At 41.8% G+C, this 21,420-nt stretch overlaps 2 protein-coding genes across 2 annotated transcripts in view; one reads left to right on the top strand and one right to left on the bottom strand.

Moving 5' to 3' along the window:
- Window positions 1-559: 559 nt before the first annotated feature.
- On the top strand, window positions 560-4,902 carry stoml3b (stomatin (EPB72)-like 3b). Its single transcript, XM_080040728.1, has 7 exons — window positions 560-666; window positions 2,606-2,709; window positions 2,829-2,901; window positions 3,035-3,117; window positions 3,208-3,411; window positions 3,677-3,811; window positions 4,374-4,902. The coding sequence occupies exons 1-7, from the start codon at window positions 603-605 to the stop codon at window positions 4,560-4,562; spliced, it is 852 nt and encodes a 283-aa protein (XP_079896854.1). The 5' UTR covers window positions 560-602; the 3' UTR covers window positions 4,563-4,902.
- Window positions 4,903-8,327: 3,425 nt separating this feature from the next.
- The window catches only part of mtus2a (microtubule associated tumor suppressor candidate 2a), a gene marked incomplete at both ends in the record, with an annotated part of 30,119 nt that continues 17,026 nt past the window's right edge, over window positions 8,328-21,420 (bottom strand). The window contains 12 exons of the mRNA XM_080040941.1: window positions 8,328-8,802; window positions 8,943-9,043; window positions 9,182-9,301; window positions 9,507-9,605; window positions 9,699-9,772; window positions 9,898-10,003; window positions 10,251-10,465; window positions 10,877-10,943; window positions 12,295-12,420; window positions 12,520-12,701; window positions 15,833-15,931; window positions 18,135-18,299. Coding sequence (XP_079897067.1) covers window positions 8,328-8,802; window positions 8,943-9,043; window positions 9,182-9,301; window positions 9,507-9,605; window positions 9,699-9,772; window positions 9,898-10,003; window positions 10,251-10,465; window positions 10,877-10,943; window positions 12,295-12,420; window positions 12,520-12,701; window positions 15,833-15,931; window positions 18,135-18,299 — 1,829 coding nt within the window. The remainder of the gene's footprint in view (window positions 8,803-8,942; window positions 9,044-9,181; window positions 9,302-9,506; window positions 9,606-9,698; window positions 9,773-9,897; window positions 10,004-10,250; window positions 10,466-10,876; window positions 10,944-12,294; window positions 12,421-12,519; window positions 12,702-15,832; window positions 15,932-18,134; window positions 18,300-21,420) is intronic.

The following is a 21,420-nucleotide window of genomic DNA, read 5'->3' on the forward strand; positions in this document are numbered from 1 at the left end:
GTCTTGTGATGTAACTACATTTTACATACCGGTACTTACCACAAAACATTGATAATCACGATATACAGAAATAATTTAGTTATATTTATTCAAATAAAGAAACTATTTATATCGAGTCAAATGAGCTCATATAGAGAAGTCAAGCTTTGTAAATGCTCCTTTCAAAGTAGGGAAGTGAAAGTAAGGAAGTAGAGGCATAACCTCTCACATCATTTTTTGGAAAAATCCTCAGTATTTTATTGTTGGGTCCTTGAGATGCAAGGTTCATTAATCTCCTAATGGCAGTTGCTTGTGAATGCAGCAAGCTACATTATAAATATGTTTTAATTGTAATATCCTGTAGCCTATAATTCTTTCCAATACCAGTGTTTCCAATGATTTAAGATACATTTACATTAATAATAGAATATTTCTCCACTGAGATTATCTGGTTACGTCTAAATGCACTTTTGCTGATGATCAACTCAGCCACACCTACTTGTCTAAGTAGCATTTTATTGCAGTGTTACAGCTTTAAAAGGCTGGGTTACTCCCCCCGATTACATATTTCTCGACAGACTCTCTCAACACTCACTTCCCCTCCCACACTCATCATCCAGCACATGGAAATGGAGAACCAAATGGAGAGCCAGAAGAGAAGAGGACTAAGCCAAGATGATTTAATATGTAAGATAAACCCTTTTTTATGATTTTGTATTTTTCCTTTGAGCTTTAGTGTTATATAACTGGTTGTGTGTTAGAGAAGAAAAATAAAGTTAAATATTAGTAAGTGCAGACATGGTAGACAACAGTCTTATTTACTCTTCAGTGTTGTTTACTCTTGTCTCCTGTTTTCACTATTTACATTGTCATTACATTGCCGGTCATGTGAGCAGTGTTGTGTTATGTATATGTAGGCGCTCGTCACCTGTGCAGGTGGAAAGCAGCCACAGCGGACCAGGGCAAAGTAGAACTCAGTCGTCATGGAGACAGAAATCACATGTCACTGAGATAAAAGAGTCCCATAAGCATTTGACTGTGACCATATCTCCCTTCATTTGTTCTCTGTGAAGTCAGGTGAACGAGGAACGTGGTCTGGCTGGTGTGTGATAAATAACCCTAACCCTAATTTCAGTTGATGATAAGAGCTTGTTTTCATATTTGAGGCTTTTTATCAGCATAAGCGTTTTTCCAGGTCTTTGTTATGACAGACCTGTTAGACAGGGTTGTGTGCCTCAAACAGTCCAGTATATATCCGTTACATGCATCCTCTTTCCATCAGGTATCTGAGAATATTACTGAGAAGAAACACCGGTATAATATAGATATGGCTCCGTGTACCCTATGTTTGTAAATCAAAGCAATCCATAAATAGTAAACAAATCCGTGGAAGTGGATTTGCAAGGGGCTATATTGCACAGTGTTGTGAAGTTTACTTCAGTTCAAAAACAGGAAACCACTTTTCCTGTGGTTTGACCTAGAAAGATGGTGCTTTTATGGTAATAGGACAAAGCAGAAGTGTTTACATAGGTGCAAAAGCCAGGAATGTGAGGCCTTTTGGGTTAGAATCAGCGCTTGTGTTTACAAATTAAAACCAACATATGTTACTATTTAAAATACAGCCAAGGGGGGATGTGCAGACAAAAACACCGCCACACCTTCAAGTGGGGCAGAAGTGATCATTGAGAGGGATTATTTTTGTGTGACACATTTAATACATTTTTTCATTAAAATGTTGCATAGTGTGCCTTTGTGCCTCATGAGGTTAACACAGTGACCATGAAGGCGTCAGAGGGGAAATGGGATTTATTGTAAAACATGCACTGTTGGGAAGGATATAGAGCTATTTGTGATGAAAAAAATGATTCAGTATGACAAGCACATTCTGCCCATCCCCCTTAATGACGTTTTTGTAATACTAAAGCCGTAGTCCAGAGATCATGTTACAAGAGTAAACACTTAGCAGTTTGCTGCTGCTATTTTTTTGAAATAAGAGAAAGTATGTCATAAATACATTGGGATTTTCATTTGAAGTATTATTACAATTGCTACATTACACTCTATGCTCACACCATGCAGACACATGTAAAATAATAAATTAAATGTTAGACATTTTGGGAAATACTCTGATTTGCTTTGTGGCAGAGATCATTGGAAATGAACACTTAATCAAAGTCTTATTTGTGATGGAAAATATGACTCAGTATGACAAGCAGATTCTGCCCAACCCACTTAATGACGTTTGTGTATTACTAAAGCCCTAGTCCAGAGATCACGTTACAAGAGTAAACACTTAATTGTTTGCTCTGTGTGTATGCGTGGCAGCACTCTGTGTGTTATCTGTGAGTTGCTCTGAATGCAAACCTAATGTGTTTCAGAGAACAATATGAATGGCCATTGTTCATGCATAGCTTTTATTTGACCAAGAGATGATGGCAAATGCTTGTTCTTCCCATCTTCATGGCCTATGTGGTTCACATCATGTTTGTTCTTGATTCATACCAGTTCACGTCTCTAATTAGTTTTCTCCAATAATAATGCCTGCTTCTCTATATTTCATATTTGCTGTGAAGATTTCAAACATGTCTAAACAAACACTCTGTTGTCTTTCCCTGCCTCTCTCTAGCTGAACGCACTGGGGATTTGGGATGTATTGGCTGGTTGTTAGTCATACTGTCTGGCCTCCTGACAACGCTCCTCTTCCCCTTCACCATCTGGTTTTGTCTGAAGGTGTGTGAACTTGATAAATCAGCATAGTGGCTTGGAAGAGCAAAAGCCGCCATTTCCCTTTATGCAAACTTTAACTTGAGTTAAGCCTGTGCTGTGGTTTTCCTGTCTGTGTATTGCAGATCGTTCAGGAGTATGAGCGCGCTGTCATCTTCAGACTTGGCCGCATTACAGACAGGAAGGCCAAAGGACCAGGTACAAACACAGACAATTTCCACTTCCGAACAAATAAACACAGTAGAAGAAGAAGCAAAAATACTTTTTTTGTATTTTTGTTTTGTAATTACGTTTAAACTAAAGGTCATGCTTTTTACCTATTTGTCCACAGGAATTTTCTTTATTTTGCCATGCACTGATTCCTTTGTTAAAGTGGATCTGCGAACAGTTTCATTTGACATCCCACCACAAGAGGTGAGGCTTATACAAGAAACAACACCAAACTGTCTGGGCAGCATTCTAAAGGGATTTCAGTTCAAACTGTCATCTATTTGTGCTCTATAGATCCTGACCAAGGACTCAGTTACGGTTTCCGTGGATGGAGTGGTGTACTTCCGGGTCAGCGACCCCATCGCCTCCGTGGCCAACGTGTCTAACGCTGACTTCTCCACCCGCCTGCTGGCTCAAACCACCCTCAGAAATGTCCTGGGGACTAAGAACTTGGCTGAGCTCTTGTCTGAACGCGATGGCATCGCTCACAGCATGCAGGTACAGAATATAAATACAAAAATATAAAAAAAAAATCTATTGAATCTTTCATCTCCAATGGACAGCTTCAAGTCAAGTCAAGTCAATTTTATTTTCAATTTCTGCAATATACCTATGCCAGACATACAGAGGAATCAAGTTATGTTTCTCTCCAACCCGGATGGTAGGCCTATGGAATAACCAATCTTACTATTTTTCTTGAATTGCACTGTGTTGACCACATTCTGTGTGACTAATGTATTTTACTTCTTGCTGTCTTTTCCAGAGCTCGCTGGATGAGGCAACAGACAACTGGGGCATCAAGGTGGAGCGTGTGGAGATTAAAGACGTGAAGCTGCCACATCAGCTGCAGAGAGCCATGGCTGCCGAAGCTGAGGCTACACGAGAGGCCAGAGCCAAGGTCAGGACATTCAACGCAACACAGTATGCCATGTAGTATGCCATGTAGGCCTTATACATGCATACTGTGTTACACATTCGGTATAAAACAGTTTTTGAGCGGGAGAGAAAAGTGAACTTTTTCCAGGTGTTTACTGTGGGTGTAAATCGCCGGTTTCATCACAATATGATATTAAAGTGATTAATTGGACAGCGACAAAATATTCGGCCATATCACAAATTGTGCCCGATACTACTACGATTTAATTACATTCAGGGGATCAATATGAGCCGATATCATTTTACAAAACCTGTTACAATTATATCATCTTTCAAAAAATAACTAAAATATGATTTTACCATTTTATATCTGAGCTCTTCCAGATGTTTACAGGAAAATAACCTATATTGAGTACGGCAAAATTCATTGATGCTAGGGCGTTGCATCGATACATTTCGATCTTTCGCCAAAATAACTAATATATCAAAAATATAACGATGTATATCGTGACACCCCTAGTGTTTACTGTGAGGCTACTTATTGTGTGCTATCCTAATCGCTCTTGTTCCGTATCTATGTGTAGGTGATTGCAGCAGAAGGTGAGATGAATGCATCCCGCGCCCTGAAGGAGGCGTCCCTGGTGATCGCAGAGTCCCCGTCAGGCCTGCAACTTCGCTACCTGCAGACTCTCAGCACCATCGCGTCAGAGAAGAACTCCACCATTATCTTCCCCCTGCCCATGGATATGTTGACTCCCTTTATGCGGAAGTGATCCTTCATTGAAACCCCCAGGCGCCATTAAATAAAACACAAATCAAATGCGATCTGGGTACAATTCCGTGTCTACTTTTGAAAACATCTGTTTCGATGCATGATAATTCTATTGCTCAATTGCGGACATTTCTACAGAGCTGTCATAGAAACACCTTTATGGTTTAATACAGTCAAGCTGGGATCAGGCCGGGCCTGCACACTAATGTGATTTTGATTAAATTTGTAGTCAGCATGTCTTTGATGACGTTTCATAATGTCTTATGAAACTGGTATATGTTGTGGACAGCCTTATTCATGATGCTATATTATATAATAGCAATATATACTGTATGTAATACTGTGATACAACAAATATAAAGTTATTTTTCTCAGTAATACAAAGCGCTCCCTGTCTTGACTCCTCTCGTGTCTGTGTCTACGTAGGTAGATGCCATGATCAAAACCCATACTGAGCGTATCAGTACTTTGTTTACAGGGACCTGCACTTTTTTCTAGAATACATGTAGAAGTTAAACATACTTGTGCACAGACTCAACAAACATGGACATCCTGTGACTTTTCTTAATTTTATTTTAATACTGCGTTCTCCCAAAAAAGGTACAACTGAAAGCATTGACATAGCATGTATACAGTACATTTTGAACTACCTCATTCCTTGTCCTCTGCGCCTCCTACGCTACAGTTACATTTGGACCATCACAGATTCGGTGAGGTGAAAGAGGAAAAGAAGAGGGAGAGCGAGAAAACAGCAAACGACAGAAAAAACATGCTTCTATTACCTTTTGCGGTGCACTAAGACACAAACTCATGTTGTAAATGTATTTACATTCAAACATACAATCAGTGCCAGAAGGATCAAGTTCAATTAACTTTTTGTCCCTGGACCAAATCCATGTGGGTAATTGAATAGCTTTCCGCCACACATTCAAATTGTAGTGTTGAAAGTTGACAAGCCATGGGGAACATTTGCTACAACAGCATTTCAACATCGACATGGGAGTTTCCATCCCTAATGAAATAAATAAATGAGCCATGATCCTTTTGGAGAGGCTCAACCAAGTGCTACATATTAAATTGCTGCTACATAATGGTTAGACGAAAGGTCTTCTAAACTCAACAAAATCACATGAATGACTTCTATAAAATGCAGTCATTACATTTTGGACATTCAGCGCATAGTGAGACACCGATGTCCACAGGACACATTGAAGGGTCATTACAATACCAGTTCATTGTTTTGAAATCATAGTCCATTCAGGGGTGAAATATTAATTTAAGATGAAATTGGGCATCTTCCTGCTGTCATTTGTAAACAATAGTTAGTTGTGTTGCATCCTTGTATACTGTATTTTTTGCAACCTAAAGTGACCTTTAGGAGGACCCTGAATAATCATTAAATTACATATAGGTGAACTGTAGCACTAACCATTTAAAAACACAGTGACTATCTGACTAGTATATTCTTACAATTGATCATTTTGCAAAGACATTCTCAAAAGTCTCAGTGTAGGTAGAAACCAAGATAGGATAAGATATACATTTCTCAAATTCCTATGCTGTACTTGACATTCTTTTTTGTTTAAGAGCATTTAACCCTGTGCACGTGTTATACAAAAGAACCCATTAAAGAATAATAAAAAATAAAAAATCACGACCATCAAAAGTGCTGGTTTCGCCATTAAAGGTCTACTTAAAAAGTCTGTTACTGACAAAAACTGGCAACCCAGAAATGTCTCCCTTTACATGCTGGCAAAATGATATATTTTATTCAACCTTGTAACTTCATTCTGGAAAAAAGTGACCAGGAGCACTGCAAAGAATTTCCAGGCCCTGTGGCGGTCCTCTACCCCCCTCATCATGCATCTACTTAACAGTATTAACCCTAACCCTTGCTCCCATTAGCTGTAACTGCCAACAAAGACTTACCCTCATCCCTTATCACTGGCCTTGCTAGGTTTTCATGTGTGTTAAATGCAGGTATATTTTGCATTTTCACACTGTAGTTTTCAATGTTATATTGTTCAAGGCCAGGTGAAAGATCAGGACCCTGAGGGGTAAGTTAGTGAGAAGAGTACAGTACAGTGCAGGAAGCATTTATGACATACTGACATACTATAAAATATTCCTCATTTGTTATATACCAAAGGTTGGTCTCTCTCTCTCTTTTTTCATAAGTGGAAAATTATCTCGGGAGTGCTATACAAAAAAAAGTTAAGTATCTCTAGTCTAAATTGAGAAAAGAATTCCCTGAACAATATAATAACCTACGTAGCTTATAGACCCATATCATATTATACAACAGTCCCCTGAACACCACCTACGTATGTGTGTTGACAGCAAGTCAAAACATCTCTTGCGTGTCCCCTTTCTTCCTGGGGTTCCTCACGTATTCCACTTGTGTCCCGTAGGCGATACATATTCAAAATGTTTCGAAACACCATTCATATCCTCCACGCCTTGAGCATAATAAATAAACAGTAATCACAGCAATAATAAAGTTCCACACTAAGACTGGAAGACTTTCACAGTACATGCTTGCCTAAGTAGCAGAAATACATGTAACGAATAAATTAGATACAAACATCGTGTTTGAAAGGAATCCACGACAACATTTTAAACAGAGATTCCTATATTGGGTTTCTCCCCTCTATCTTTGAGCTCCCTGGTAGATGTGTGTGTGTTCCTGTTGTTATTGTTGTTATTGTTGTTGTTGTTGTTGCTGCTGCTGCTGTTGAGATACAGACACGACAGGCTGCACATTCCCGCTGAGGTAAAAATACAAAATGGCAGACGTAGTTTTTTTTGCAAATTGACCTGAGGGATCCCGAAAAAAGAGAAGAGTTGCTCATGTGGCGAGATGCTGTAGGAAGACCTGGCGAGGTTTTGAATCTCCTCTATATTTTGCGGGTAAAATGGCTGGGGATCCAGGGAGGGGTTTTCCCGCACGAGTAAAAACTACCAGCATTCGAAGTAATTACAAAATCGTTAAATACACCTTGAAAGAGGCTGAGAACTGTGATTCGCTTAGATGCACAAACCAAATTCTTAATCCAAAAGTCCTTCACGAAAAATTTAAAATTTTGTTTTTTTTTTCTCTGCTGGTGAGACGGCAGGAGGGTTAATAAGGCGCTTTGTAAGGGATTTTTTTTTTCAGATGAAAAAACTGAATTGACTGTTAAAAACTCATCCCAAAGTGAGAGATTTATATCTTATTTGATCAATAACATGGCTGTGTTTTTAACACATCAGAGTATTGTGAGTTGGTTTGCAGGAGTGTGCTACTTTTGACATCTGCACTGCTACTGTCTGTGCGGGACCCATGGCTACCCATGCAGGGTGGTTTCACTACATGTCCACACTATCCGTGCCACTAGCATACAGTATATACAATCTACATTTCAAGACAAATTGGGATTGGGCGAGGAAGTACGGAGCTGAGGTCCTCTGCATTCATTACAATAATGATCTGTGTTGATGGACACCAGCTGTAGAGGCCTGGGAAGTTCAAGACCCTGTAACCTCAGTGCTTTGACTTTGCACTGTTTGTCCAGTTTTGTCCTCTGGGCGCCGGAGACTGCAGCACCTTGTTTTTCTCCAATATGTACTTTAAAGATCATTCACATTCAAGAAAAAGGGAGGAGGAAATTAGAGTGTCGGCTAAGAAGATGAAGAGATAGAGAGAGAGAGAGAGAGAGAGAGAGAGAGAGAGAGAGAGAGAGTGATGTGCGCTTATATCGACGAAGAGCTGAGACAAGGAGACGGGCTAACAGCGATTGGCTGACACTCTGTGTGTGGGCGTTGCCGGGCCGGTTGGGGTGTAATTCTGATTCGTCGCTGCTCTGTGAGTGGGCGTGGCTGGGCCGGGGGAGTAATTCTGATTATTTGTTGCTGCCCTGTGAGTGGGTGTGGCCGGTCCCGGGGACGAGAGATTCCTATTGGCTGCGGAGTCTCTGTGGGACGGAGAGGAGGAGTACTGGGCCTGCTGGGGACAGCCGTAGCAGTGAGTGGGGGAGTCGCATCCCATGAGCCTCGTGGGCGAAGAGGAGGAGTAGAGGAGAGGGGAGGAGGGGGCAGGGGAGGTGGAGAAGGAGCGATGCAGAGGGGAGGAGGCCGGGGACATTAGGGGGCTGGTCTGCAGACGCCACAGCAGCTCGTCGTTGTTCCGACTCAGACGCTTCTTCTCAGTGTTCTCCTTCTCCACGGACTCCTGCAGGTTGGCGTTCTCCTCTGACAGTTGCCTGAAAAAAGGGAAAAGAGACAGCAAAATGAACACTTTTTTTTAACATACTTTTTTGGCATTTTGATGCTTTCATTAGATAGTTTGAAGAGACAGAGATGGGAATGACATGCAGAGAACGACCATGGGCCGGATTCTTACCGGGACAGGGATAGGTTCCTTTGAATACGAGCCTTCATGTCTTCATTCTGCTGTTGCAAAACCTGGACCCTCTCCTCAAGGAACACGTTCTTTTGGGCCTGCTCAAAAAGTAGAATGCAACGCAACTATTTCATTCACCAGACATATACTGACACACCATTGCGTCCATGGAGACCAGTTTGAATGTGCGTGTGTTTGTTTGTGTAGCAGTGGTGGAGACATAGATTATTTGAGCCTACCACTTTCTCCAGATCGGAGATCTTCATTTCTTGCTGGTGTATCTGCTGGTTCTTCATTTCCACAACTTCCTTCAAGCTCTTCAGATCTTGCTCAATGTGCTGGTATGGAGCTAAAGCATCCTGTGAGCAACACACATTCACATTCACACAAAAAAAAATAACAAGAGAAAGATGGAGAATGACTGATGGGATCTAGAAAGATAGCAGGTACACTGCCAGGCTTGTAGGTTCAATTCACTGTTTGTTATGAATCAATTTGGATGTCTACAATACTTCTAGTGACGTGTGTGCTCTGTGTATTTCTTTATACAGTAGGTATACTCACAACTATCTGTTCGTCTGTACTTCTCCTCAATGCCTCCTCAAAGCGCTTAGCTTTGTCCCTCAGACCCTGGTTTTGGAATGTGAGGGTGTCCACTTGATCCTGAAAACAGATACACACAAAAAAAACAAATGAGTGTGCATCAACCACATTTTTATTATTAATAGTTAAGCAAGTTTCTCTATGGAATCCTACCTGTAGAGAGAGCCTGAGTTTCTCAAACTCCTCCTCTAGAAGCATTTTCTGTTGTTCATGAGCTTTCCTCAAGTCTGCAAACACATACAGACAGAGTCACACAGACACACACACACATTCAGAAGAACAATAAAAGAAACAGAGTTGATGTTGTTAATAGCAATGCTGGTGTCATTATGTCTTTTCTCTTAAATAGTACCTCTCATGGTACGGGCGTGCTCCTCATGCAGCGTTGCCATGGTGATGTAATGCATGTCTCTGAGTTCCTGAGTGGCTGCCCGGTGATTAACTGTCATCTCCTCCACCTAACACACACACACACACACACACACACACACACACACACACACACACACACACACACACACACACACACACACACACACACACACACACACACACACACACACACACACACACACACACACACACACACACAAGCCAAGTGCTTAATTGATTGATTCAGATTACATGTGCAATATCATACACCAAGTAAAGCTAACATTTAGACAAACATATACTACACAATCTACTGTGCCCCCCCCCCCTCACCTGTTCCTGTTGCTGTGTCCTCAGCTCTTCCATCTCACAGCGATGCTCGGCCCTCAGGTGTTCCGTCTCTGTTGAGTGACAGCTCCTAAGCCCCTCCTCCACAGCAGCCAGCTCCGCCTCCTGCTGCACCTGCAGCTCCTGCAGCTCCCGCTCAAACGCCACCTCCAGCGCCGTCTTGTCGCGCTGGAGTATCTCCCAGCGCACCGAGTTGGATGCTACACACATAAACAGAGTGTATGTTATGAATAGATCCTTATTCAGAGAGTGTGATATACTTCCCAAATTTTAATTGTCCATTTATGACTTTACATTTATAACTGAGAGGCAGATTTTGACTCATTCAAGCTAGAAAAAGGGTGCACAACAGGCCTTTGATTTGTCATAGACTTTGACTTGTCATAGCAGCATTTCTTATTGTTGCCGGGCTCTGGGAATACACATGCTGACATATTGGGACAAATGAAGAGGTCGGAGCCCTCGTTAACGTTATTTATAACACCTGTGCTTCTCCTGGTGTGACTATAGTAAAGAGTTCTACAGTTATACTGTATTTACCATCTGTTACTTGATTGATTTGAATGATGAGTAGTGAAATTTGTTTTGTTCAAATGTTGGTTCTCACTCACCCATTTCCTCTCTGATCTTTTGCACTTCAAATGACAACTTCCTTCCATTTTCCTCTGCAATTGTATTCTGAAAATTGGAAATAAAACAGCATTATGAGATCTAGGATGATGTAACAAGACAGCCATGCTAGCGGCTTACACAGCTCAATGCAAGCGTCAGAATGTTAACTTGCTCACATCGACAACAATGTCATGACATGCAGTTTCTTGGTCATTCACCAGAGTTTTGGACAAGTATTTAGAGAGATAAAAACAGAGAATAAAAATGCCGGTTGGAAAGGAGAAACCTGTGTTAATTATTTAGCTAATGACTTAATGTTTAACTACCACATCTGTCTCAAAAACAAATCACTCTTGAGCCTTGAAAAGAAAAAAGAAAAGATAAGAAAGGGACTATGGTAGGCCTATCTGGAGACATTTTGTAAAGAAACGGTCATGGCATGCTCATTGAACTGAATTAAGCCTGTGTGAGCTGCTCAGAAAGAACGCTACTTTAGATCTCACCAATATCGATGAGAATTAGAAATATCCACTGTTAACAGCGTTCTTTGTCCACCTGCCATACTGTAGCTGTTGTGTGTGTATAATAACAGCAGGGGGAGCTCAAACCTACTGAACTAGAACCACACTAGAGCTTTTTCTGTTTCCTATAGCTTCACAGAGAACCAGTGATTGCAGTACTCAGACAGTGACCATAAAGAAGTCAGACAGTCCCCAGACAGTCGGTGGTATTACGGTTATAGCACCTCAGAGGCTGTATCATTCTATTAGACAGAGAGAGAGAGAGAGAGAGAGAGAGAGAGAGAGAGAGCGAAAGAGCCAGATGAAACTACCTCAGTGACACACTGAACTCTAAAGGACCCTTCCCACAGTGGCAAACAATCTTGCTCAATCTTGTGTTAAATACTGTATGTGTTCTCGAGCTCACGTGAGTGTGTGTGTTTGTGTGTGTGTGTGTGTGTGTGAGCGAGCACGTGTTTTCTACAATCCATGGCTCTGGGTAAATGGTCAATTGAGTCCACTTATATATAGTGCTTTTTGCTGAATTTCTCAAACCCAAAGAGCTTTACATTGTTTTGCCTAATTCACACACACACACACCACACACACCACACACACCACACACACACACACACACACACACACACACACACACACACACACACACAGGGACACTTCTACATGTGGCAGGAGGAAGGGGGATCAAACCAGCGACCCTGCAATCTGTGGACGACTGCTCTACTTGCTTAGCCACAGCCTCCCCTACTTGGTTGAGGAAGGTTGAGGTCATGTTGTGTATATCTACGCGGCATCATGACTTAACCTTCCGTGTATCTCCTGTTACTCAGAGGTGTGTGAAATAAACATGATGACGATGATAATGATGTGTACTGTCCGCCATGTTCAGGATGGTATACCTTGAGGCAGTAATGCTGAGTGGTGATGATAAAAGCTTCCAGGCCCAGGGAGGTCTTCCTCAGTTCATGTCTCAGAGCAGTCAGCTGTCTCTGCTGCTGCTCACAGCGTCCCTGCAGCCTCTGGACCTGAGCAACCAAAAAATTTAACAGAATTAGAAGAGAGCGCGAAACTCCAAGAGGTGTCGAAAAGTGGATTTATTTTTCTCTTGCTCAACCATGACTTACCTCCTCCCTCTGCTCCTCTTTCTCTCTTTCCTCTGCTTGCCTCGCTCGCTCTTTCTGTTGAGCCTCCTCCTTCTCTCTCTGCAGGCTCTCCTGCTGCTCCTGCTTCAGAGGGGCCACGCGGCGAGGGGACCCAGGGGGGGCCAACCCTCGCACCGCTGCTGCCGGCCGCGGCCCAGACTGAACTGTGCAGCCAGGGAAAGGAAACATGGCGGGGAGAGTGAATATGTATACCATGATCATATAGGTAGTAGTAGTAGTAGTAGTTTTTTATTCAGTTATTTAAAAACAACAATCCAAAAAAAAAACATATGATTACACACATTCAACAACAAATAACGACTGAAATGCCTAGGCTGAAGCAAAAAGCTTAGTATTGCCTTTATATCTCCATCAGTCCTAAAAAAATATTTACAGTATATACATAGTTTTCAATTTTGCTTTAATCTCAATAGGTGACATCCCCGGGTCCAGGGTTGGCTAGACAGTATACACATTAAACTTTTTTTAAATTACTTGCATAAATTCCCCCGGCATTGGCTGGTGGCCAGTGCTGGTAACGGACTCTGAACTCACTGTAATGTACTGTATACTGTGCCTTTTGTACACTGTCTTGCTCTCCCTAGCGGATATTATAAAAAGAAAACAATAAAAACAATTGATCACAAAAAAAGGGGAGATCAAACATAGAAATGAACATCAAGTTAAAATAGAGCGTGCACTTTGTTTTTCTTAATTCTTTTGAAAAATATACAGGATGTGATATGGAAAAATGTAAATGATATAGCCTATACACTATGATATCTGTCATATTGCATTAAAAGTTATGTGCCAAATCTTCAATCGAACTTGGACAAATCTTCCCTCAATAATGGAACTGATGAGTATTAAATCAGAGGAAATTGGTCCTGACCTATCGCTAACGAGCGTGTTCACGTGATAAATGATGGTAAGTTAATTGAATCTTTGATACAGAGGAAGCCTCCTGGTAATTCCCACTCTGGTTTTCCAAATGATGGACCACCTCGTCTCATGATGAATGTGATCGTTATCAAGAAATGATTGAGCTGCAGCAAGCAATAACGTGAAGACGCTGTTACAGTATACTCGTATTAGTGAATTTGCATTGTGTTTGTGTTTAAACATGAAGCACATTTAGGTAAAGGTTTGACACATTTGTGATGGAGGTAATTTTAAGGCCAGACATGTGGGGGGGGGGGGGGGGGAGGGAGGTTAAGCTGCAGTTAACGTACAGGCAATTTGATTAACCTCTGTGTGAGTCACCTTGTCATGTGGCGTGAACATATTCTTGCCACTGGAGATACACAGCATCAAAAACACAGCAGTACTCGGACGGACAGAATTCTTTCAAAATGTGCCCTCTGTATGTTCACACAGGCTCAAACACACAAGCTTGAATGTCTACACACACACACGCACACACGCGCACACACACACACACGCACGCACACTGATGAAAAAAAATCACTGCAGCCCCACACATCACCTGCCTCAACCATATAACTCAGGCCTACTGAAGCATGACGAGGGGTTTCCATGACAACGCAGGGCTTGGCTTGGGGTGCAGGATCCCAGGTAATGAGTGAAAGATTGCTTAGAGGGAGGTGGGGGCATAGAATGAATGTAGAGTGCTGTGGGCAGCGGGGAAAACCACAGAAGAGAGTGTATAGAGACAAAGAATTCAGTGGGAAGGGAGGGAGGGAGAGACGGTACCTGGAGCGGCTGAATGATTCTAATACATTGGATGTGTTAGGCCTATTTGGAAAGAAGTGACGAGCTAAAGGGAATAAAGCAAACACATACATACATGCAAATAAAGCCTTACATAGACTGAATGAATGAACTAAGCATCAAAAGATTGGAAAAAAAGAGGCATATGGATTTTCAGGGCATAATAATTTAGGCTTTGCTTCTTAAAATGTGCAAAACTGCAAATATCAGCAAATGTTTCCAAACTACATCTTCATCAGTGTCTTTGCCTTGAAGGCACAAAAGGATTTCCCGTCTTTGAAAACAGCTAGAAGTCTTATGTTAATGTCTTCCTCTTTAGCAGGCGCACACACATCTCTCAGGCATTATTCACACACACACACACACACACACACACACACACACACACACACACACACACACACACACACACACACACACACACACACACACACACACACACACACACACACACACACACACACACACACACACACAGGTTCTACCTGAAAGGTTAGGAAGAGTTGAGTGAATACTAAATGAATTTATATGGCGTGTATATGAGTGTCAAGGCAGCATGCAGATGATAGCTGATGGAGGAGGAATAATGATTAATGATGAGGAAACAATGGGAAAAGGTGATGGCAGACCTTGTGAGGTGCAGAGGCTTGTGTGTGTGTGTGTGTGTGTGTGTGTGTGTGTGTGTGTGTGTGTGTGTGTGTGTGTGTGTGTGTGTGTGTTCCTGCCAGGCTGTGGTGAAGAACGGTCACAGCACTGCCTAAGTGAAAACAGTGGAGTGAGCGATGGGAGAAGTGTAGCCGGAGGAGAAGTGTGTCAGCTCTGCCAGGAAAGATGGTTAGAAAATGATTTTACCGCTGCAGAGGCGAGAGTAAGGGAGGTCCAGACTCCAGACTGCATTAGATCGAATCACGGCGTAACAGACAGTGCTAAGCATCATGAATTCCCCTTTTGAAGCTGTGTACAGCCAACAACTGATATTTGAAATGTAAGCAAGTAGCTTCTGGCTGTGTGGGCGAGGTCATAAATATAAGGGCTATTTTTTTTTAAGGTTTGTGAAGGCGATTCAGGTAGGCCTGAAAAGAGGAGTGGATCAGGAAACAAGCCAGTCAAATTAGGAGAGGACTGGACCTAATAGATTAACCTTCGACTTGTCAAACAAAGGTGCAACTCATTATGTTAGTAAGTGCTGCGTACTTGGACAATTTAATAAAACGGAGTCGTCATTAAAGGTGCTATGAGGAACTTTTTAATATTTATGAAACAGTCTAATTTTTCCTCTGATGAAAATAAAATTACATGTCATAGCAAACAAGACCATCAGTGCAAAGAATGCAATTTTTATATTGTAATTATATAGTTGTTCTTCATGGCTTTGTCATGGGTACAACACCTGGCTTAGTAAAGACACTACAGACTGCACCCTTAATGTGTATAGTAACTTTGACAACTCAAAATCTCCACAGTGAAAAAAGGCCTTAAATACCATCATATTTTTCATGTTTATTTCATTGGGTAGAGGTGGATAAAGACATCTGTTTTTTTGTTAACGAGGTAAAAGACTCACCCGGGGTCTGAGGTTTGGGAGGAACCACTGCTAGCCTCTTCGGGGAGGACGGCAGAGAACGTGTGATCTCTGAACTTCGCTGGAACTCCTTCCTGCCGACTGCCAATCAACAGGGAAACAAACAACCAATGTTATTTGGCATAAATTAATCAGAAAAAAAACACTCAAAGACATCTTAATCTTGGATGACAAAGTAAACTCAGCGGTAAAATGTAAAAAAAAAAAAAATCCTTATGTCAAGCTAAGACAAGCACCAAACCAAACATCTTTCCCTGAACACTCCTTGCTCTCTCCCCTTGTTCGCCTTTTCAATTTCTTTGCTGCTTTCTCCCCGCTCAAATAACATTTTTTTCAATCTCTCTGCACCCTCTTGCTTTCATCTCAGTAGTTTGTCGCATAACCATGTCCCAGGGGACTCAGGGTCAAAGAGAAGCAGAGCTCACCGGGGGGGGGGAGTGGGGGGGATGTGCCCATCACCTCCCCGCTCTCAGACAGTGACATTACACACTTTACAGCCAAGACAGTCGGAAACTCTGTCGCAGAGTTGCAGTGTGTAGGAGTAAATTATGTAAAAAGAGTGTGAAATGTGTTGAGAAAAAGCAGTAGATTTGATGAAGTAAGGAGGGAATCTATGGTGAAGAAAAGGAGGGAGGCCTTGAAACGAAACTAATTAGACCTGAAATGGGAAAGATCCTGAACAAATCCCCCACCCCCAAAACCCTGAAAAGATATGTCAGGCCTGCAGAGACAGTGTGCATGTGTGTGTGTGTGTGTGTGTGTGTGTGTGTGTGTGTGTGTGTGTGTGTGTGTCTGTGCTTGCTTGTGTGTTTGTATGGTGTGCGTGAGTGTATGTGCCAAGCCAATATGCTGCTGTTACTAAACCGCAACGGCAGTGCTGTCTTGAACTTGTATGTGAAGTTTCAGAGTAAAAGCTACTTTAAAATGAACCCTTTCTCAAATTCAAATTAGTACAGATGTGAGTATACAGCCACAGTGGTGGCTTTGTGAGGCTGTAAAGGAACCGCATTGCTTTGAGCTAAATGCTAACATGCTCACAGCGACAATGCTATTATTTTGACGCTAATAAAATGTTCAGTATCGTACTAAACTCTTAATCGCTGAGGCTAATTCATTCACAAAATCTGCTAGGACTTGAATCAATACTTCTGAAGGCATACAGTATGTCACCAAAATAAAACCTCAAACATCAACCTCATGGTCACACACTGACTTCAGCTTCAAGAGATCACCTGATTAGTTAAAAGACAGATTGACCAAATGACCAACCAGCAGAAAGAGAAGTAGACAATGTTATTGGAAGACCCCATTGCTAGTAGTAAGAAGCAGTTTGTTTTCAGGGCCTAAGCTGAAGTTATTGTTGACTTATCTCTTAACCATTGAGGCCACATCTTCATAATATATGGATCATGGATCCTGCCATTGAAATTAAGCTTGAGGATTAGGCTCACAAGTCTGTGCATGTGTGTGAGAGAGTATCAGGTGAAAGCTTCTTGTGGGCTCTCTGCACAGAAGGTTTGCTGTCTGTTTTCAGCAGGGTAGATGTTCCTGTTGACTGACAAAACCAATGGGTCTGTACTGTATTGAGATAGCCAGACAAAAACTGAACAAATGGCACAGACAAAACTGGTGTCTGTGCATGTCTTGCAGGCTGACTCCTCAGGTATTCCTTCATCAATAATTTACAGCACATTTAAAATCAGCTCAGGCCTACAGAAATATTGGGATGGGAGAAATCTTCTCACAGCCATGACACTGTCTGCATTCGTAACACACAGACTTGGCTGAGGGAGGAAAAATACCTGTTGGAAACAAAACAACAATGTTGTCGACAGTGTTTTGCTGTCTTAAAGTGCTTTGGGATCATTTTTGCGATATTCTGTTCAGACCTTATTGGCACCGTTAACTACAGTAGAACAGTTAACCCCCAACATCTAGTGGTGAAAGTTCTAGATTGAAACACTCAATCTCTACCAATGGTTTATACCCCTCATGTTTGGAGAATTTTACAGAAACTACAGTGTCCTTCAAGTACATGTTACTAAAGATGGAATCATCATCCACCACTGCCTCAAGTCTTTACACAATAACAAGTGATGAGGTGAATTTGAATTTAGTCATTCATTCTATAGTAACCTCATTATTTGTTATTAGTCTGTTCGGAAAAACATCAATTCCCTTTACACACTGCACCTTGAATGTGTGATCTTTGTGTGTACTTCCCCATAGCTTAAATAGCTAAATGGGTATTTTAAGCTGTTTGATTTCGACAAAAGAAAAATACCTCCAGGGGAGCTTCTTGGCTGGGCAGGCAGGTAGCGGCGGGGCAGGGCCGGGGTCGAGGGCGGCTGGAGGTTGTTGCTGCGACATGGTGGCCCTCTCTGGTGATCTGTCCACGGAGGGCTGGTGGTCACTCTGTGAGGGGGAGGCTCTTCGCTCACACTCAGGCCTGGAATACACAGAATATTGATCAACGTATGATTAGTTGTATCTCCATTGCATTCTCTTCCTCCTATCTGTAATCACATATAGTTTTTTTGTGCAATCTCACAGTGATGGGTAATGTCTAAATGTCTAAATTCACTGGACTGAGAAATGGTTTGTAACCCTGAGGTCTTGCTGCTGCTGCCGCTGCTGGACTCAATCATCTTTTAGTTAATCTGGAGGAGGACACCTCCACACATGTTTACACAGGGGCACTTTGATGCTTCCACATGAGCACGTACATACACAGTAAAAACACAATGCGCACTCACACTCATGAGAGCACTGTTCATCGCTCGTCCCGGCCCACAGTGCAGCTGTAATCTATCAAATGACTAGCAGGACAGTTTACACACTGCTTAATGCCGCTCATCTCCTCATCCCCGATCAATAATGACTCAACAGATTGCCTGCTCTTCACACAAAAGCCAGGGGGTAAACAATTGTAATGTAAAGCCGCCTGTAAGAAGCCATGAGATGGTGCATGAGCCACACATTTAGGAAAATAATATAATATACAAGTTTTTCTTCAGTCTGTATTGTCTTGTGTTTTTGCCAAATCACTCTACGGCTCAGGATTAGAAACAGTGAACTGCATGGAGCCTCATATATTCAGAGCTTTGCCATTGGTATGAATTGTTTCTTTGATTTTATTCCACCTCCCGGGGCATGGACACACACACACACACACACACACACACACACACACACACACACACACACACACACACACACACACACACACACACACACACACACACACACACACACACACACAAGCAATTATACGGTCTTCATGTTAGTGTACAATCTATTATTTTCAGCTAATTACATTGCTTAAAATACTGACTAGATATATTGCCTGCCATTAGGGACCAATGAGCATATTGGCATACATATAGAATGTATTTTTCATACATGTATCAGGATTCAGCAGGTTCTGTTTCATTTTCACATTTGCTTCAAGTTGTACCACTGTGAATGAATGCAGTAGCAAGGATGGGGAAGCATTACTTCGATTGCTGTCAAAGTAACATAACAGTGCATTTTCAGCATTTTCAGCCTTTTCTGTACAGCAATATTGACAAATACAGGGACACTTCAACATGTGGACAAGGCCGCCAGGTATCAAACCATCAATCATGCGATCAATGGACAAGCCACAGGAAGGTTTTGATGACAGCTACTTTGAAGAAAAAAAAGTGTAATGACATGTGCCTGAGGCAATGATGATGAAACGATCCGAGTTATATGTTGTGATCAGCCAGAAATTTCAGGTTGGAGCAAATATGATAGTGCTTGGTCATTAGCTTGGCAGCAACAGAGCAACCTACTGTGCACAGTGCACCCAACCATGTTGCAAAGATAACAAGACACTTACTGTGATTTGTGATCATATTACAAAACCGATTTGTGTTTGGTCAGTGCCAGTATTTGAGCCATGTGTAAAACAGTACAATACTGTATTCTGTATGCAAACATGGAATACTCCATGATAGATTCTGAAAATACTTTTTTTGGCACCTGGAAATAAATTCAACAATTTCCAAATGTTGTTTGGGGTGGGGCCCCACCGTGGGGGTATTATTGCCAATGCTTGTTTGTAACTTAACCTGTGTCAAATTATGTTTCTCTGAAGATTTTTTTTTTAATTTGCTTACACTTGACTGGTAAAACACAAACAATAAGACATTTTTATAGTACACATGAGGAGGCCTCTATCTATCTATGATTTAAGTGCATTGTTTTGCTAACATTGCTAGTTCATCATGTACTGCCTGGTGATGCATTATACACTCCTAAAAGCATCATTCAGTCATCCCAGGAGCTGATTAGCGAGGCTATTTACAGTATTTTCTCCTTGTTAACCGCTCAAGGGCATGGGCAGTGTGTCCTGGCCAGATCTGATCTTGGACAGAGCTGTCATTACTGAGCTCTGCAATCACTGATGTCAACAGGACTTCCAAATTAAATATAACATTTAAAAAAATGTGTTTGTAAATAACAGATTATTAAATGATTTTGCTTCAGGTGAAAGACAATCTTCTGCATGGTGCATTTTCTGCTGTTGCCACCGATCAATTGTCTTGTGGATATGAATGAGGAGTGTGCTCATTAGTCATAGGTCAGGCATGTGGGGACACATTTCCAGGTCTCAAGGCAGAGGGATGAGGAGTTAATGATGACGTTGGGTATAGTCAGTGACACTAAGTCGGGGTATGTTGTGAATGATACAAAGGAGAATGGATTTCAGGGGCTTAGAGAAAGAGAGAAAAATGGGACAAAATCCATTAACGGTAAGAGGCAGCTGATATGCATCACTGATGGGCAAAATGCCAGTCGAAGATGGATATCACTGTGTGAGGTGGAGGAGGAGGAAGCATATGAGATCAGGATGAAGCAAACAAAGGAGCAATGAGAGGGAATGAAAGAATGGTGCTGCGACGGAGCCGGTGGCAAGCTGGGGTTATTATGTTGATGGATGGAAGATCCATAAGATATTAAAAAAGGGACCAAGAAGAAGTAGAAACAAAAAGAAGAAAAGACAGCAGGTTTTTCCTGTTCAGACGGGAGCCATTTTATTGGAACAGTTTGCACCTCATAGCAAATGAATGCCAGAAGAATAATGCTGGCTCATATCTCAGCCCTATTTACACAGACTGAAGAGGATACAGATTTTGGGGTAACAAGATAAACTGAATCCATGTGCATTCTGAGAGTTAACCCCTTGGTGTATACGGAAAATACGGAAAAAAGTAGGTGCACGTCGCTTGGGCGAGTCTTAATTTGATGGTGGATATCCAAACTTGGTGGTGTTATTTTTTTTCTTCACTGTAGCGTCAAGCGCTCTGTGCTTGTCAGCTGAGTCAGCACATTTAAAATCTTCAAAAGAAATTCCCTTGTTGTCCTGAAGGAAGTGATCACGGTGCAGTCTGTCCACGCTGATCGAAGCACACACAGCACACACTGCAGGTGCACAACAGCTGGCAGTGCTGACATGCCAAAGAAATAGCTCTGATGCTTCAAAAACATAGATCCTAGGTTGCACTGTATGCTAAAGAAAGAAACAGCATCTGGCACGAAAT

Source organism: Ammodytes marinus (assembly GCF_949987685.1).
Source record: "Ammodytes marinus genome assembly, chromosome: 14".
NCBI classification, from domain to species: Eukaryota; Metazoa; Chordata; class Actinopteri; order Uranoscopiformes; family Ammodytidae; genus Ammodytes; species Ammodytes marinus.

Bases quoted from the DNA above. Each gene is read 5' to 3' on its own strand.
- stoml3b (XM_080040728.1), top strand. From the start codon at position 603: ATGGAAATGGAGAACCAAATGGAGAGCCAGAAGAGAAGAGGACTAAGC. The intron at 2,902-3,034 runs GTACAAACACAG...ATTTGTCCACAG, and splicing joins CAGGAAGGCCAAAGGACCAG to GAATTTTCTTTATTTTGCCA. The intron at 3,118-3,207 runs GTGAGGCTTATA...TGTGCTCTATAG, and splicing joins TTGACATCCCACCACAAGAG to ATCCTGACCAAGGACTCAGT.